Source organism: Ixodes scapularis, unplaced genomic scaffold, assembly GCF_016920785.2.
Source record: "Ixodes scapularis isolate PalLabHiFi unplaced genomic scaffold, ASM1692078v2 PGA_scaffold6__148_contigs__length_123643588, whole genome shotgun sequence".
NCBI classification, from domain to species: Eukaryota; Metazoa; Arthropoda; class Arachnida; order Ixodida; family Ixodidae; genus Ixodes; species Ixodes scapularis.
Window position 1 is genome coordinate 107,826,339 of NW_024609881.1, and position 18,165 is coordinate 107,844,503.

At 48.5% G+C, this 18,165-nt stretch overlaps 1 protein-coding gene and 1 long non-coding RNA gene across 2 annotated transcripts; both read right to left on the reverse strand.

Annotated features, from left to right (window-relative positions):
• Nucleotides 1-4,001: 4,001 nt before the first annotated feature.
• Nucleotides 4,002-8,160, reverse strand: LOC121838357. The gene is made up of 3 exons (XR_006078472.1): nt 8,074-8,160; nt 5,991-6,120; nt 4,002-4,122 (listed from the first exon to the last, which is right to left on the reverse strand). It is a non-coding gene; the product is annotated as an uncharacterized LOC121838357 (long non-coding RNA).
• An 883-nt stretch (nt 8,161-9,043) lies between these two features.
• On the reverse strand, nt 9,044-18,054 carry LOC8050882. Its single transcript, XM_042286044.1, has 4 exons — nt 17,907-18,054; nt 13,158-13,433; nt 10,544-10,709; nt 9,044-9,254 (listed from the first exon to the last, which is right to left on the reverse strand). The coding sequence occupies exons 1-4, from the start codon at nt 18,034-18,036 to the stop codon at nt 9,044-9,046; spliced, it is 783 nt and encodes a 260-aa protein (XP_042141978.1). The 5' UTR covers nt 18,037-18,054.
• Between the last annotated feature and the right edge of the window lie 111 nt (nt 18,055-18,165).

Here is an 18,165-nt window from a genome sequence, read left to right on the forward strand (position 1 = left end):
CGGACCAATCGTAAACAATAAAAGCGACCGACATGATGTTATAGTCACGTTCCTGTACGTGTTCTATCATCGCTGAACCAATCATGTACAGGCGAGGCTCAGTGGCTTGCGCTTTTGACACTACTTGAACCTGGAACCAAACACTAACGTCATGTCCCACGGCACTATAGCGTCATGCGACGTCAAGTAAAATCATGATGACACGGGACGTCGGCGACCTTGTTATCTAGGTGTCGAGCAAGTGCACTTACATATATGGTGGGAGAGTAAGCAACAGGTAAGGAGGAAGAAAAACAAGTGCTCCGGGGGAAAACAGGGAGACCAATAATACCAGGGCCAAAACAGGGCTGTGCGACAGCAAGAGATGCGAATTTCACGCTTCACTCCCGCTCGAGCGCTAGCTTTGGCACGTGGCGACGTTCGCATCTCCGAGGCACAATGTGCTTGCCGGGTTTCTCTGCACAACGTTGCAATACATTGTGCATTTAATATTTGCCTTTGCCACGAGCGTGGAAAAGGGGCAAACTATTAAGAAGAATTACCATAATTTCCTGACTTTAGTTTGCACCTGTCGTAGAGTTCGCACTCGGCGTCTAGTCCGAACGTAAAAATTATTGTGCACGGCATACCCTGAGAAAAGCCTGCTGTAGTGGCTCAGAACAAAGCTTGTATTAAACATAAATCAACATTATTATACTCTGCTATTCACAAAATCTCTCATGTCTTATCACAGTGAACGATCTAGAAAAAAACAAATCCTTGTATAGTGCATGTACCTGTAGATAATCTGGGCAAACTTTCAACTTTTAAACATGTATAGTCCGCGGAGTCCAAAAAACACGGTACCGTAATATCCCGAGTCATCGCCCATCCCCGAGCCATCGCCCACCCCATTTTTTGGGCCAATATCGATTTCCGGAAAAACACCGAGTCATCGCCCACCCCTTCAAATACCCCAGCGCGGACTCTGGGATCCGCGAACACTCATCCTACCCGAATGACGCGGCCGCGGACCTTACAGTTGGAGGACGTCCGTGACAAAGTAAAACGAAGGAGGGAAAGACACTTTTTTTTGTATACGCATTTCCTCCGTGAGCGACCCCAAAGTGGTCGTGTATCCGTGCGAAAAGAAAACGATGGAGATAACAAAATAAGTTTGTTAACGTAACCGCGGAGTGTTAGGTCAAAGTCTGTCTCCGCCGAAGTAAGGTCACCGCGAACCCGCTCCTTCTTCCCGCCCGTCGCGACCGCTGTTGTGCAATATTTTAGGCAAAGCCAAAGCGTAAATAAAGCTTTGCTGGAACGTCCTATACAGACGTTTACAGAGCGTCCCAACCGTGCATTGATAGCCCGCCGTGCACGGACGCACGTATGTACGCACCAAACAAGAAAGTTGCGCAAGAGCTTGCAATTGACAAGGCGCCCGACTTGGCCCGACGCCAAAGCATTTGCCAACGCGACCATCGGCGTTCCCGCTTTCCCAGCATTGCTCTTGGTCGCTTCCTTGGTCCGCTCGCTCGCTCGTTGCGCCTGGTCGCTTTTTCTATTTTCTTGTAGACTTTTCTTACTTTTTTTTTTTTTACTAACTGGGAGAACATAATGGTGACATTCTTTCACGGAACAAACGTTTGTGCTATATGCAGATCGGCGGTGTTTCTAGCGCGTATGCGAGCAACGGACTTCGCTATAGTAAAATATTCTTTCGTGAGCATTTTTTTCTATAAAACAATGAAACTAAATCGAGTTTTGAGTTTGATGTATCTCTTGTGCATCAGCGCTAGATACGCAGAGAAAAATAGGCGGTTTTTTCCGCTTTTTTTCAAGTGTTTGTGCTCACCCACCGAGACATGGCCCACCCCACTTTTTTAACGTATTTCAGGCGGTTGGGGGGTGGGCGATGACTCGGTATATTACGGTAGTTGTTATTTCCCAATGCGCAGCAAACTTCGAAATGCATCACCGCCGTTCCCGCAGACCGCCTAATTTGAGCGGTAATTCGAAACCGGACTGAGCGCATCCGGCTGCAACGGCACCACTTACGTGAGTGGTGAGGTTGTCGTCACTGGGGACGGACATGAGCCCGACCAGGTAGGCTTCCAGCCTCTCGGATCCGGCTGCCGCCAGATCTGTGGACCGGCAACGGATTAGGGTGCAGCGGAGGCAGCCGTCGCCAGCCTCTGTCACGACGACGAGGATGACCACGGGTTTCGTGGCACAGAAGCTTCATTCGGTCATGCTGTACCAAACTAGGTTACACACATTCCCATTCCATCGTTTAAAATGATAGAAAGGGAATTATATTAGAACTGCTGCGAACAATAAAACCTTGTAGGTTCTTCACGAGCCTCCCCCAGCATGTCACGACCACACCTGGTCCGTAGGCTCGTTTGGGCTTATAGGATAACGTCGTAAAACGACGCAGACGGCAGACGAGGACCAAACGAGAGGAGAGACAGGACCGGGCGCCGACTAGCGACCGAAAGCTCGTTCAGAAACAGGAGCTGCACTTCTACGCTGGGTGAGTGTGCGCAGGCCCAGTACACGGTACAGCGACACTAACACCCTTAATTCTTGTCTCCTAGCAAAGGCCCCCGCTAAGCAAAACGAACGTCGGTTGAAGTGAACGAAAGCTGGTAGCCCAAATTGAAAAATGCCACCTTGCCATCTAACAGAGCTAGAGAAGGATGGCTTACACGGGTGGATCCCTCATTTTCCGTGCGGTGCACCTCAGCTATCTCTCCCCCAATAGCTGGTCTCTATGCTTTGACCCTTTAAAAAGTCATTGATACACCCCAAAAAATTTTTTTGATTTTTTGTCAGGCGATTTATTATGGTTGTCAGAAGACTACCCAATCAATATTTTGCTACAGTGTCACGTATATTTTTAATAAAGTTGAAAAATCAAATGCTTGAAACCGAAACCGAAACTGGGCTGGGGAGGAAGAAGAAATATAAAGGGGGAGAAAGACACTGGAAGCCGCGTGGCTGTGCAACTTTCTTTTTTTTTTTTTGATGAACGTATTTGCAAATTTTTAAAAGCCACAAAAAATGGGTATCATATTTTTTGTTCATTTTTAGTATTGAGTGTGTGCCTTCGATGACCCCCGAGTTTGACTGTCTTAGGTGGTTGTGTCTAAACCACAGAAAACGGCATGTGACCACGGAGAAGAGAGTGAGCGCGACTTAAACCGGCCAGTTCTCCATCGGCAGTTTTCGGGTAGAAGGAAAACTAACTTCGAGCCGCAAATTGTGTTCTGGGTAGTTGAGCTCTCATTTGTCAAGTACAAACGCGAGAGCATCCAGCGGGGGTGTTGCTGTGCACGTACGACTGCAAGTGCTTTTGAAACTTCCAATTTAAACAGGAAACTGCATGAACCCCTAGGGGGTGCTGCCACCATTGTATCGTGAGAGAACTGGAGTCGTTTTATTCACACGGTGTTTCACTTTGGAGGGACCATATTCATAGTTCGGGAATTGGATGCTACATGCCCTTCATATGTCGGCTTCTTCGACAGTAGTGGCAATTTAAGCGACAGCTTTTATCTTCCAATCCAGAGGACGAGAGTTCATCATCCGAGGGCGACGTTCTGTAAAGTGCCTGTGGTTCAGAGTCAAGATCGCCGGAATGTTGGGAAAGGAGATGCGCCAAAATTAAACCGAATGGAAGAAAGGCGACAACTTTCGCCCGCAAAATTTCCATTCTATGCATCTTCGTGCTCCAAGCCTGTGCATTGACCTTTCCTTTGTACTATCCCAATAAATAAAAAAAATAAAAAAACTTTAACCCATGGGGCATGTATTTTGTTTCTCATTCAGGCACGACAAAAAATGGAAAATAGATTTAGTATGCCCGCAAACCCCACGTCTGTGCGGTTTGCGGGCATGCTAAACCTGTTTTCGCTGGCTCACCACGATTTTTAATAATGTGTCCAACTTTCCATTCTCTCAAGTATGACGCAGCACACGTGCAACTCAGGGATGCCCTAAGAGGCCACACTTGCCTGTTCCCGCCAGGGCCATCCCAAAGCACTCCAGCGCGACAGCGAGGAGCCGGCTCTGCCTGACCCACCGGGAGTGACAGAGGAACCGGAACGTTCCCTCGGCCACGCACTCCAGCGTTGCCTGCATGCAAAGCCACGTCAACGGAGCCCCACGTCCGGGACGCTTTACTCTTGCGCGACAAAGGTGCCCCGAACGTGCTCTCGGCTGGCGCGTTTATCGCGTCCTCAAATGCGACCGATCTCTCGATTTCCGCCCGACGACGTCGCAGGAGCGTGGGGCTGTTGCGCGCCTCGATCCTGGTGGCAGCACGGCGGCGAGAATGAATGCGACGGACGCCTGTTACGCTGCAAGTCGTTCCTCAGCCTGACAGTTCATGGAGGCTTCCGCAGTTGAGAGTCAGGACGCGGTGATGCAGCGTAACAGGCGGTGTTTTCACAACCAACCGGCAGGACTGCGACATCCACAGACATGCGCAGAGAGTAGGTTTTGAGTTCGAAGCAAATACTGATTTTGGTCGGATATTTATAACGGAATATCAAATCGTTTCTCTAAGCCTTTCACTACCGCACCACGCTTGAACGAAGATCCAGCTGGACTCGTGAAGGTTCTCCCCAAGCTTCCACTTTTACATTTTTAAGCAAGGTTGCTTTTAATGGAACTATATTTATGAAATGCGGCATCAGAAAGTTAAATGCCAACATTGGGATGGTAAGTGAACAATACATTTGACATAAAATTAAGCCTATGAGATGCCCAGCTGTACCTACTAGTGGGAATTTATAAATATTGTAGCAATTTGCAAATATCTTTTCTTCAGTCAAGAAGGTTTAGCGTAGGTTGTCACGGCATCTCTGCCTAACATGTACTCGTGCATAGCAGCCAGTTTAATCTTGAAAATTTTACTGCAACGTAGAGATCAACATTCACAAAGTTTCTGTTTCTTTTTAAATACACCAGGCGGGCACGTGCGTCATCCCACTTTTAAAGTGCGCTTTTCTCCCAAGCATGCAATTGCAATAGTCATACTTTTCCAAGTGTTGATAGGAGCGGATGACTCCGTTGAGTGCACTTTTTAGGGGGTATTCGCACGGGGGAAAAATCCCTTCCTTTGCTTCCCGAGACGTGCATCACGTGGCAACAATGTCACGCTTTTGCGCGGAGCCGCGCTGATGTAGACATCCCTGGGTGATGGGGAAGCTTCTGCTCGGGCTGCACAAACCTTGGTGTGGAATCTCTTTGCAATTGGCGGTATCTTGTTCGTGTGACATTGGCAGTTAATCAAGGGGGTTCCGATAAAGACGGCGAATGAACGCAATGGTCGCCGTCGTCGCAGCATCGCAACCCATGGCTACTCGAATTTCAGTCAACTAGCCGATTGTAGTGGAACGGGCATCTCCCGCGTCCACATCCGCTGCTATGCCCACGCGATTATTGCGGCCAACAAAAGTCGGGCGGAAGTCGAGGGACAAAAGACGAAGAAGCAGTAAACACAGCAGTCAGAGATGCATTACATGCAGCGTAGCACAACCCAGTGCGATATCTAAATCCTTTCTCCTCAGACGCCCAATTCGTAACCAGACTTTCCCACAACTAGCCAGGCCATCGAACCCGTCTCGGACAAAGCAGCACACGAGGGACCACGAAACAAAACGTACGGTGCTCGACAAAACGAAATGGACTAGCGCAGCATGGGACCTCATTCAAGTAACCGCATATAACTCGCTCGAGAAGTGTGTACAGTCACTCCGATATACGCAGCCAAGATATAAAGCTACTCTAGACTTGCATAACGTAATGGCTCGGCCATTTGGTTGATGGGGTGATCGCTAGAGTCACTATCTAAGCAGGGCTACGTACTCTACTGGTCCATTCGTTTTGCTGGGCACTATACGTACAAGTCAGTCCTCCTCTCCGGTTTCCCCCGTCGCACCTTTCTGCAGACCGCAGGAGAGTACATGCATGCGTGCAGCACGGTACGGGGTGCTTACCGGGTGTGCCAGACGTGGCATCACCTGCCTGAGCTCGCCCAGGGAGCTGGAAACCACGGACCTCGAGGGGTCGTCCAGTCCGCTCACAAGCAGCTCGGCGCATCGCTTCTCTTCCTCGACGTCTGCGCCGCTGTCGCGCGAAGTGGGGTGTCAGACAAGACGCCCTTCGCTCGGTACCGAAAGGAACTTGAACGCGCGCAGTTTACACATTAATTTACACTACGAAATTTCTATTACACTGGTAGCTCTAGCACACTAAACCCTTCAATGCCTGCATCTCCTACATTACAAGTAGGGTTTCCTGTTTCCAGCATTTACTTTTGTTTGAATTCGGGTATGCTTTTCGGGGGTTATTTTTTTCAGCAGATTCTGTGTCTTTATGCGTTGATTTTCGGTGTCGGACAAAATGATCTGCAATCGTCAGGGTTTGTGTCGAAGAAAACAGGGGACTGGCACGGGACTACCCAACGCAGAGGAAACAAGCGCATAGCCCGAACACTTGGAAAACATCCCAGTACCGATAAGAAAAAAAAAAAACAAGGTGTCTGGTTTCTCAAGGAAGCCTTATGGACAGTTTAGGGGGGTTGTAATTTGGGTCAACACAAAATAAAGCCTTACTTAAAAATTCCTTCCCAAAAAGCTTTGATCTGCTTCCTCAGGGACACTTTCGATTCGGGGTTTCTTGGTTTTCCTCCCATTTTGATAAAAGTAGGTTGTATGTTTTTTCTTTGACTTTATAGGTAGCATGTACCCAAAACACAGAACCCTGATTACAAGACGACAGAAACTGTGAACACAGCATATACACGTGGCCCGTAAACACCTCCTGCGCTGAATCAATGAACAAACTGTGGCGCCCTCATTTTGGGTTGTACAAGCTCACCCAATTGGACCTCGCACTAGTTGTGGTGCCATCACTGAGCTTTTTCCTTTCTGTGTAGTGGTGAAGAACGGAAAAACACGCTTCGACTTCGCAATTCGGCTAGATTCAACACCACAAGACAATCGAAAGTGCCGAATTCATGCCACCACCGCTAAGGTACACGTCTCTTATTTCTGGGTGGTGACGTCGAAATACCTGACGTCCACCCGCATTCTTCTTTTTTCTCAGAACGCGTAAAACAGCGTCTTCTGGCTCATGCTTTTAGCATTCTAGCTTTGACCTGTGCTTCAACGGCCTTCGAATTCTTGTAGTTTCTTTGTACTTTCCTCGTGCTCGCGTTGTGCACCGGAGCAGGCGTGCTTTTACAGTGCAACAGTTTAAGACGCTCAAGTTTGTACTACCCAAGACAAGTCCTAACAAGTCCCTTTTTGCAGCACCTTCTGGGCAACGCAGGAGGCCTATTCACACTCCTTTCTTTTTTTGCATTTCTGCAATTGAGGTGCGAGCGCCAAGACTGACATCTGCCTATGATGAATTGCGGTAACAACCGACGCAACATCCCATGGCCCCTGTGAATGTGCATTACTCCTAGGTCTCTTGAAAAAAACCAGCCGCATGCTCTTAAAAAGAAGAGGGAATCTGATATTTCTGGGAAAATAAATTTTAAAGCAGTTCAGCGAGTAACTCTAAATTTTTTTTTCAATCTACTGCCAGCCATTTTCTTGTCGCCTTTTCGACGCACCTCGTTGCAACTGCAGTGAAATACAGAGTGAGCGCCCACCCAGAAGTCGGTGATAACCACGAAGAAACGGAGAAGAGCGCTTGTTAGATCCAAAAAAAGAAAAGCACGTTAGGTCTTGATCCTCGTTTGATCCGACGGAAGGGCATGGGAGTACTGGAGTCCGGCGAAACCTTTAAATTTTAAAGAGGCCACGGCAGTCTCGTCGAGCCTGCTTCGCACCGGCATTCTTGCATCAAGCTCCACTGCCTTATACCGGCTTTTCCGAGAAGCAGCCGACGCGGAGAAACACTTTGGTTGGCTCGGAAGTTCACCGGGGTGGGCACTCGACATGGCCTATGCTTAAGTTTCAGACGTTTCAAAGGTAGGGGAGGGTGCTTCTTGCAACGTGGGCACATGCTCGGTATTTCGAGGGCGATGAGGTCTGGTCACGAGACTACAATGTCACGATATTCACTCACCTCTCTATAAAAGCGGCGGCAAACTTCACGCGTGCAGACGGGCTCCTCTTGAACAGAGCCAGTGAATCAGTCAACGTTGGGCCCCTGATCAAAGAAGAACACGAAGATGCTGTTCAAATTAGAGGGCCATTTACTATTAAGGCTAACTTGTACTCGTAGCTACCCTATATACATTTGCAAACAGTTGGGCTTAAGGGCCTAGTCTGGCCTGTGGATGGAACACGCTGCGTTGGGTTCAAGAGCCCGGACGCCGTAAGCACGCCTTAGCAGGGATATATTTTCCAAAATTTGAAATAGAAGATGTAGTTTATACCATGGGTCCCCAAGCTGAGTTCGTATGAATTCAGGTCTTCCCCGGAGTATACACTCTTGGATTCCCCAGAGCTCTCAAATCTTCTTGATCGTCGCCGTCTTTTAAGTTTAAGCTCTACTTTAGGATATCTGTGCAGGGGACACCGAGAAAATTTGGTAGATCAAAGGGCTCTTGAGGCTACCTTAAAAAAACACTAAGCCAAGGGGAAAAATATCTTTTCTAACTGGTTAGGACAAGGATGTCTCAAAACGAATGTTTGTCGAAAGAAAAAACTTTTTTGCCCAATATTTATGCTACAATGCGAATTTTTCGATTTACGGGCAAAACTGAAATTGTACCCCCGTGGGATGATGATGATAGCGTATGTACCCAATTAGTGTGCGCTCTGAGGTCCAGCGAACTTGGAGCGCACAGTAGTCGGGTACAAACGCTATCATCATCACACCACAGGGGTACAGTTTCGGTTTCGCCCACATATAAAAATATTCTTACCGTACCTTTAAATATTGCGCAACAAAAAACTCTCTTTTTTTCAACAAATTTTTATTTTTAAAATTTTAACCAAATACAAGAAACAAAAATTTCTTTTTTCCTAGGTTCAGTGTTTCTATGAGAAACCCCCGGGCTACCAGGAACCAAGTCTGGAAACCCATCGCGCTAAGGGCATCGAGATGGCCCGAGCACGCGAACGCACCTGCCTGCGTGGCCGAGGAGCGCCGCCAACTGGGCCGCCAGGCACAGCTCCTCCTCGGTCGTGCTCGCCTGCCCCACCAGGGACGCCAGGCGGGTGTCCAGGGAGTGGTCGCGGCACAGCGCAGAGACGGCCTCCTTGCTCCGCTTCATCACCGCCAAGAGGATCCGAAGGCACCTGCGTCGCAGGAGGAACGTCGTGGAAACCCGCGTAAATGCCGTATCAAAAAAATCTGTCACACTTGCTCGTAAGGGTTGGTTTGCACATTTGCGTCCGAGTGTGGCTGATGGCGTTACGACGGCCTTTGGCCGGTTATGACGACAAGACATACTGGCACACTAACGCCGTCTGCCGGGCTGCCCTGGAAACGCTTCCGATCCGCGCTAAACTGGGCCGAAATCTTTGCGGTATGCGCAAGATCAGATCTATGCACTTTCTACGGGGAATGGTCACTTATGTAATGTTTTCGGGATCATCCGAGCCCCACAATGAGAAAATGATGAGTAAAAAGTTAGGAAATATGTACAGTATTTTCCGGGCTATAGTCCGCGGACTATACATGTTTAAAAGTTGACATTTCTGGCTGTGCGGACTATCTACGCGTGCGGACTATACAGGAAATATGTTGTTCAATATCGTTGATTATGACGAGACGGGACGGATTTAGTGAATAAAAGAGTATGTTATTGATAATTTATGCATATTATAGGCTTTTTTTGTGAGCTAAGAAAACATACCTATGTCAAGGTGTGCCGCGTATGAGAAGAATTTTGTGTCGACTAAGCACCAGGTACGGACTATGCACTGGGTGCGGACTACGCAGCGGGTGCGGACTATCTAAGCAAAAACTTTCCATTTTTGACCCGAAATTTGCCTCTGCGGACTATACACCAAGTGCGGACTATAATCCGGAAAATACGGTACATAGGCAGATTGAAATAGTTTTAGGGCTACCAAAAAAAATGGCACCGGCGTGCTCTCTCGTTCTGGTGCACTTCAAATGCAGTCGAACACACTCGAATGCGTGGACCGACCCGGAGAAAGCGAGCGGGTCGAGCACACTGAGCACTCGCTTCTGGTATGTGCGCCAGGGGCAGCCACGGCAGATTGAGTTCCGTACTAAACAGACGATTCTTTGCCCCCGTGCGGCAAACTAATGACGGGCCCTCGACGGTGGCACTGCGTTCACTAATTGTCGCGTCACGCAAGAAAGGCCATAATGACGCCACACCTCCTGTCTCTCGGATCTTCAACGTAGGTTTCGATCCAAGCCTTTGGGGCTACCACTAGTTTCTCGCATCCTGTACGTCGCAAAAGGACGTTCCTCGCCGAATTTGAGGAAAGCGAAAAATAGGAAGCAAAAATGAACATCTCAAATAAATTTCTCGAATCATCTTGAGCATCCCTGCACGGGCCCTGACCCGTGCAGGTCAACACGAGAGACGGTCAACAAACGGGCGACCGACCTCTTACGCCGCTTGAGGTGGGCTTCCCCCAGGGCCGTGTCCAGGAACTGCCCAACCTTTGGAGCTTCAATGTTCCCAGAGAGGTAGGCAACGCAGAAGGCTTCCGCCTTGTTCTGCACAAACACGCTTGGATCCAGCAGGCTGGGCAACACCCTGTCCAAGGCACCTGGAGGGCAGACACGGGCGGCAATTGCATTCACGAACCCACGTCGCGCAGATCATAATTTCAGAGATAACTCTCGCCAATAAAAAACGCTGGCCAGGTGGTGCAAGCTGCCGCCCGACATGAGGGCTTCGGCCTCGTCCATCCATTTGCCCGTCCATCCTTGTGGGCGGAAAGCTTGGATGAAACGTTCGGTTCAGTACTGCGTGGAAGGGATGCCCTTTACGGCCATCTGCTAAAGTTCCAAGGCTAACTTGGTAGAACCAACGTTACTATATCAACTCAGTTGTGGAACTTTCCATAGACGCCATACATTGAAGGGAGTCCGAAACCGTGTCCGATTCTTTTGCGCCGAGGTGGTGCTGCCGGCACATTAATCCGCGCATTTTCGTCTGCTACTGCTCCGCGGCTGCCAACCGCTGCAACGATTTGCAAGTCCCAACCCGCCTCCTCGGCGACCAGCATGGTTTAGGGTTGGTTTTTGCCCTTTCGCCAGTAAAAATACAACTTGAGCATGATAAGCGGTAGGACCATGATGGCATACGCTTTGTATTATTTCAAAATTCCGCCGCCTTAGCTGTGCTGACAGCGCGAAGCATTTCGAACAACCCAAATTCGTCGGAGCCACAATCCGGTGGCTACAATCAGGGCAAGTTTGTACATACTGTAATAGTAGATGTGCTGTCTTACCAAGGCAATTCCATTCCTGGCCGTGATCGCAGCACACCAATACGAGCGTAAGTGTCCGAACGCTTCGATTGCGTTGGGGGCATTGCTTTCGTTCTGTCGCCGTTATTATCTTGGGCACGCTGATTTGATGGACGAGCTAAGTTCAGCACGCCTGATTCTCTGCCTACCTGGAGCTTTTTCGTAGCCTGCTACTGTCAGAAAAAGCGCCACGAACATCCGTAAGCTCAGTAGGCCAGATGCAACGGCCACAAGCGCGCCGTCAATGATGATGATAGCGAGTATTAATACGGAGCGCGTGCCTTCTAACAGGTGCCATGCAAAGGGACCCCCCTCCAAAGTGGAGTTCCAGAAGTGAGTTGGTTCTAATAACGTTGGGTAGAACGATGCACAGTAAAGCCTCGTTATAACAAAGTTGAAGGAGCGGTCGTAATTATTTCGTTATAACCATTAGTTTGTTATAGCCAATGTCCATTTCTTCCCACTATTAGCAAGCAAGGGGAATTATGATTGCTTTGTTATCCATTAGTTTGTTATATCCCGTTTTGTTATAACGAGGTTTTACTGTATAGGAGCGTCAGTGCTAGAAACGGTGCTGCACCGTCGCAGGTGATGGGCTCCCACATGTTCGCACAGAAATGACGAGGCTCCTACTGGGCACCTCCATTGATATTTCTACAATTTGCCCAGTTGGTGCGACTACTGACCCATTAAATTTTTTTTTTCTTCCAGTCGTACCAAAACAAACTCTAAAAAGCATGTGACGAGGCAACGCCTTTCACAAAACTTTCCAGACAGTCGAAAAGTTTGGGTTACATTTCCTATCATTCGCACATTTTCAAAACTATTCCTACGCCCAAATAAAAGGTTTTGTCTCGCACAAAAAGAAAAAAAAACGGGGCAGACTAGTCTGGAGCATAGAGAGCTTAAACTCATCTAACATCTCGTTCGTCCTTGACCACCCAGATCCCCTCGGCATCGGTGGGCGCATCTGAGCTTCCCTCGCGACAACTTCTTAAACATGGTACCGCAAACGATCTGCAACAAACCCAACAGGGATCTCGCGGCAACGGGAGATCCACCACTTCCTGCACGACTGTCTCGTCTGGTGTGGAGCGTCGTCCTTGAGCTTACCATTTGTCGGCATTCAGCGAATAGTAAATTCGAGGACTTCGGGGTGCAGGACTAACCCAGAGGACGCACGGTGTGGCCACATTTGCAAATTTTGTTTCACACGTAGCAAACATTGTCAAAGCTCCTGACACGAGCGCCTGGCTCGCCCGAATGTCAGAGTTACACGAGTGCAAATGAGAAGCTAGATCGAGTCCTGGGCACATGCCAGAAACTCTGATATTGTTGTTTGCTATATAGAAAACGAAGTACAGCATCACTGAGATGCACAAATGCATGTAGAGCAACGAAAGCTTTTGCAGATTGTGTCCCTTCTCCCCAGTTGCCAGCATAGCAGGTGGTTAAAGGCTGACGAGAGCAACCAGAAAGAAAAAAACGCTCCCTCAATTTATCCTTTACATTCGAGAAAGAGGGAAACCCTCCCTTCTTGCTGAGAGTAGCTCAGATACCCATTCCTGTGGGGAAGGGGAATAGAGAGAAGGAAACTGGGAACCGGTGTTCTTCACGGCAGAAGACGATTCTGTAGGTCGGCCTCTTAGTGGAGGTCAGCTGCAAATATTAAGAACGCCCACTAGGTGGCGCAAGCCGCCGCCCGATTCAAAGAGCTCCACCGAAAGCATCCGACTGACAAACCTTGGCGGGCAGCCCACGCCACTCCAGACCCGTGCTGCAGAAAGGCGGTGAGTGCGTGCAGGAGGGCCGACCGGACGCTGGCCTCTTGTCCGGAGATCTCCAGCTTCTCCAGGGCCGCAAGGACGCCGTTCTGTCCCAGGGACACAAAGAGCTTTTCCCGCCTGCCCAGGGCAGCAGTCAGGTGCAGACCAAACGCTAGCGACGACGGCGTCTTGGCACTCTCCAGCGTCGCGGCCAGCTTCTCGCTGCTGATGTTTAACAGGCATCCAAGGAACTCTGAAGGCAGAGAGGCCGGCACATTATGCGACAAGATAATGACAAATGGACGAAAAGACATTCATTTTAGGTTGTTTTGAACCGATCAAGGGTGTCGAAGCACCTGGTACGCCGCTGCGATCTTTGCCTAGACCGCGTGCAAGTCAAGATCACTCGGAGTTCCAAGACGGCAGATGAATAGACCGGTGAATATGTTTAAAGCACGAAGTGCTTTCTTTTTGTAGTCGTCTCAGCAAAAGCGCTCTCAAAACGGCAGCTCCCAAGTTAAATTCGCTGCCCAACACCAGGTGTGTCTTTTCAAGACAATGCTTCTGTGTCCCGTGTCAACATGCCTCCGCATCGCCTGTCAAACATGGTGCCTAGAACGTGCCTCCGACTCATGTGTCTACTGCATCCTAGAAAGGGGTTCCCTGATTTTTGCCCAATGCCGTCCCCGAAGTGTCTTCTTGTCACCGGCCGCGAAGACAGCGACACTTGCGTTTGTTCATGCTTTTTACCAGGACTTCTAGCACCAATATCCTCAGGGCAGTCAAGTCTGGTGTGACACGTTGCGCCATCTAGCTCAAGAACTTTGCAACACTGGGAAGGCCCTTTTGCCAGCCTGCTTGCTCGTGGGGCTGTTCACACATCAATATGAAGGTGTTGATTTGTGCATTTTTGGTCTTTTATTCTTAACATTGCTGTCGGATGTCGCAGGAAAGCAAACGTCGAAGCTGTGGGCACTGTTGTGTACCGGACAGTTTGCAACCCCGGAAGCTTAACAGGCGTGAAGCTCCGCAGGTTTCCGCCGAGGCCGTGAAAATACAATGCCGTCGGAGAGGATCAAATGCCGCAAAACGTGTCAAATAAGCATTCCGTTCATATTGGCTGACTTGAGATGGATTTTTAAATGCGCTATTTGACTCGAAATTTGGAATTAATGCACTCGAAGCCCGGCATTGTCTTTGGATTCAATGCAATGACTATAGAGTCACATCAGTCCCTTGACACTCTCAATGCTCTCTGCTCCGCGAAAACATCTTGATCAAACGACATTTTGTGGATGTTTGATCGTAGTTACCGAAAACCAAAGTGAGCATTTTCTCTGCTTCCCGATTGCAGAACGGAATGTCGTTTGCGCCTTTAGCAAGATCGCGTAGCTGCCCAAGATGGTTGCTCCATTTCGACTCGTATCTATGAGATTCTAACTTCGTCCACGTTGTGAGTAAACAGTCTACTCAAGAAATAACAATAAAAAAATGTATTTACCGCACGAGGAAAGGTTATCCCTGCGGCGTTTATTTGTATCAGCTTGCGACAAGCAACTGCGTACGACACCATCCAAACTACAGCCAGTTTGCACGAGAAACACATTCCTCGGACACCATAATCGTCTTCAACACGGCAACGAGGGGACTGGAAACAACTTCAAACAAGCTGATCACCAAAACGAGGTCAGCTATTCATGCTGGAAGAGTTCACTTGGCAAAAAAGGGTGGGTGAGGGTAAGAGGGACGGGGGGGCACTTTTAGTTTAGCTTACGAAGAGGAGGGAAGCTCGACATTCTTCGCTTTTGTTATCGTTATCTTAAAACGAGTGCAAGCAACGTAAAAAAAATGAAAAAATAAAAACTGTTTTTGTCTACTTGTTTTCACTTATATTTTGCCGTAATATCAGGACATTCAATTTTGTTCTGCTAGCTCCCGTTTGGGTTCTCTACCTATCGAGAAAGGCACCTACTAAAACTCCCTAATGCTAGAACGACCCAACCAGTGGCGTAGGCAGAGGGGGGGTTTGGGGGGTCGAAACCCCTCCCGAAATACCAAAGCTACCCTCCCCCCCCCCCCCCTTCCCTCCCCAACGGGGCCCGCTGGCTGCCCTGCTCACGCAGCCGGTTTTGCACGAGGCACGGAGCAACGGGGGAGCACGGACCATCTCCAACTTACAGGCTTCCGGAAAAATTTTTGGTGGGGTAGAAAATGCTCAGATTAATAAAATATGCAATATTGCTTAATTCATGTTAATTCGATGGGATGCAGAACTTGGTCTCAGATATATAGAGAATGGATATTTCAAGATATTTGTCGGGTGAAGGATGGCAATTTCAACGCAAAATATGACAAACTATACTCACTTAAATACACAGTGCAATCAAACCAATGTGAACATAATACAACGAACACACGGTGATAATATAAAACAATGTCAGTAATGTAAGGAATAATAAATGAATTGTAAAAAAAGCAACGGGTGGCGCTGCGCTCACGCACACCTTTTGTGATCAGAATTACGTGCTTTCGACTAGAAATTACTACGAATAAATAGGTAACTCTGACTAGTGATATTAGAATGCAATTTACAGGTTCTCTTTATCATCTCATATATGCCAAGCGCCTACACATTAAAATGAAGCCGCTTGCGTTGACGGAAAAAAAATATCCCGGACGTCCTCAGCTTGAACTTTAATGTCGCGGTGAACATTAAAAAACGCTATACTTCGTTTCAGCTTAAATCCAGGTGCAGCCGATGCCACAAGCACGAGTTCAGGGCTTTCAGCGTCCCTGCCAAGCACGCGCATTCGTGCAGCGCAAGCATTGTTCAGGGCCACATGTTCACGCCTGTAGCATCGACTGCGTTTGAACTGAAGCTGAAACGAAGCATAGACCGAGCAGTCGCTCACTCGAAGTGGACGCTCTCAGCTATGTTTCCAACCGTCGTAGTGAAGAGAACGAGCGCTCAGCTTCCGCCGTTGTTAAGGGCAAAGCAACTAGAATCTTGAGGAGACGATGGACGTTCTGAAAAAGGGCCTCCGGACAGAGGGCAACCACCTGTATACCGCAGATGTGACGGGCGCTTCACATTTCTCCCTCTTGCATTGGACGCCTAAAATTTCCCCTATTTTTGGCGAAGTTTCCCTCACATTGCGAAAGTCGTCGCTCACGGATGCGATGAAGTCCGTCTTGCTTTCTGCTTTGTATGTCAAGGTGGCATGCGATGCAATTCCTTATTACTATTAGGTTAATCTCTCCGCTGCACGGAACATCAGAAACTTGAAGAGACAAGCCTTCATATTCTCACTACGCACAGGCGCAAGGCTAGTCAAGTTCCTTTCCACGTTCGGCGTGTAGTTTCTTTGTGGTGCGTCATGTCATTTCTCCGAGTGACGGAACGACGAGTTCGGACTGATGACTTCTTCTTACCCCGAGGATATGCTGCTGCTGCCTTTGGATCACGCTGCAAGATAAAACGACCTAGCAAAGATAACACTATCTTTCCTTCGGCATCTGGTTCTGTAGCACGAATTCGTTAAACATTTAATAGATAATAGATTTTGGTTTTGTGATTGTTCAGAATTACATTCGGCCTAAATATGGGCCCCTAAAGATTAAAGTGTTTGTGCGTGGTCGGTTGCTCCCATTTTTCAGTGTCGAGATTTTTTTTCTTTTTTTTTTTTTGCTGTTTATTTTTTTTTTTGTATGTGTGTGAAAGTATAGCTATTTTTGTGTTTTCTCTGGCCTTTATGCGTTGGTATTGCGGTGCTACTTCAAAAAGCGAAGGGAGTTTTGTGTTGTGAGGAAGCGTTTAAAGTTGGTGGGCCGCAAGTACGACGACAGTATAGAACAGTGAGCCACCCCGCCCGTATTCCTGTAAATGAAGCCTGCTCCGTTTTTAAAAATGACAATGCAGCGCTACCCGTATTATCTTAACAGCGTCTCCCTAATCTTTGCCTGAGCGTCCGTGTCGGCGAGCTCACCCTCCGTCATTGACCGGGGGGGGGGGGGGGGGGGGGGAGATGCCGTTGAACCCCTCCCGAAATAAAATCCTGGCTACGCCACTGGACCCAACCACACACGAATGCACATTTATATATTTTCTTATATAATAATAATAAGAAGAAGAATTTTATTTGCACTTCCAAGGGCACAGGTGGTGGTGTGCGGGGCTGAACAAATAGGTGAGAACCCTTACGTGGAGCACCTGTCAGCCCAGATTCTTAAAACAGTCGGTAGTGTAGCACACGATAGCACAATGCTCAAAGATGGTAATAAAGTAATTTCGCAAGGGTATGCTGCGGCACTGCCGATTTTAGCCGTCCCAGCGTTGCCTCATTTTGCTACGGTGGCGCTGATGATCAACCGACGGTGGCGCTCTCTGGAACCTGCCCAGGGCCTATCGCCAGGATTGCGACATCCAACAGCACGACATACCTGCTTCTGTGACGTCATTTGTGGCTACCTCGGGGTCTTTTTTATGTGTGAACAAGGTAGGAAAACATACCACTCGAAGACGCGTTCCAAACGCCTCTCGCTGCAGCTGCGCACACCACAGCAACGGGAAGACTTACCTTCTAGGTCAGCATGCCTGCAATGACTTTATTAAAAGCCGGCTTAACTCGATGTCCCAGAAAGGGCCGTCTTTGTACAGTCGACGGTGAAGAAAGGCAGGCACGAGGGCGGTATAAATAGCACAAAGCATGAAACGAAAAATTCGTACCTTGGTCGTCAGTCGCATCGAGAAAAGTGATGAGCTTCTGAACGAGCGTATCGTCCACGTCGTCTCTCAGCTTTTGGAAGAGTAACACATCAATCACCGAACTCCACTTCTGCCCTATCTCTGGCGGCATCTTTTCGACGATATTCGACGATATTCGCGATATCCTATAAATCCTAGGACGGACTTTTTTTTTGAAGCAAGCGCTGGCCCTCCATGCTAGCCGCCGACGGCTTGCATGCCCACGGTTGGTCAGAAAGGA

Coding starts and splice junctions, on each gene's coding strand:
- LOC8050882 (XM_042286044.1), bottom strand. CDS start 18,036: ATGCCGCCAGAGATAGGGCAGAAGTGGAGTTCGGTGATTGATGTGTTA. Junction 13,434..17,906: donor CGATGCGACTGACGACCAAG/GTACGAATTTTT, acceptor CTCTGCCTTCAG/AGTTCCTTGGATGCCTGTTA. Junction 10,710..13,157: donor GGCGTGGGCTGCCCGCCAAG/GTTTGTCAGTCG, acceptor TCTGCCCTCCAG/GTGCCTTGGACAGGGTGTTG.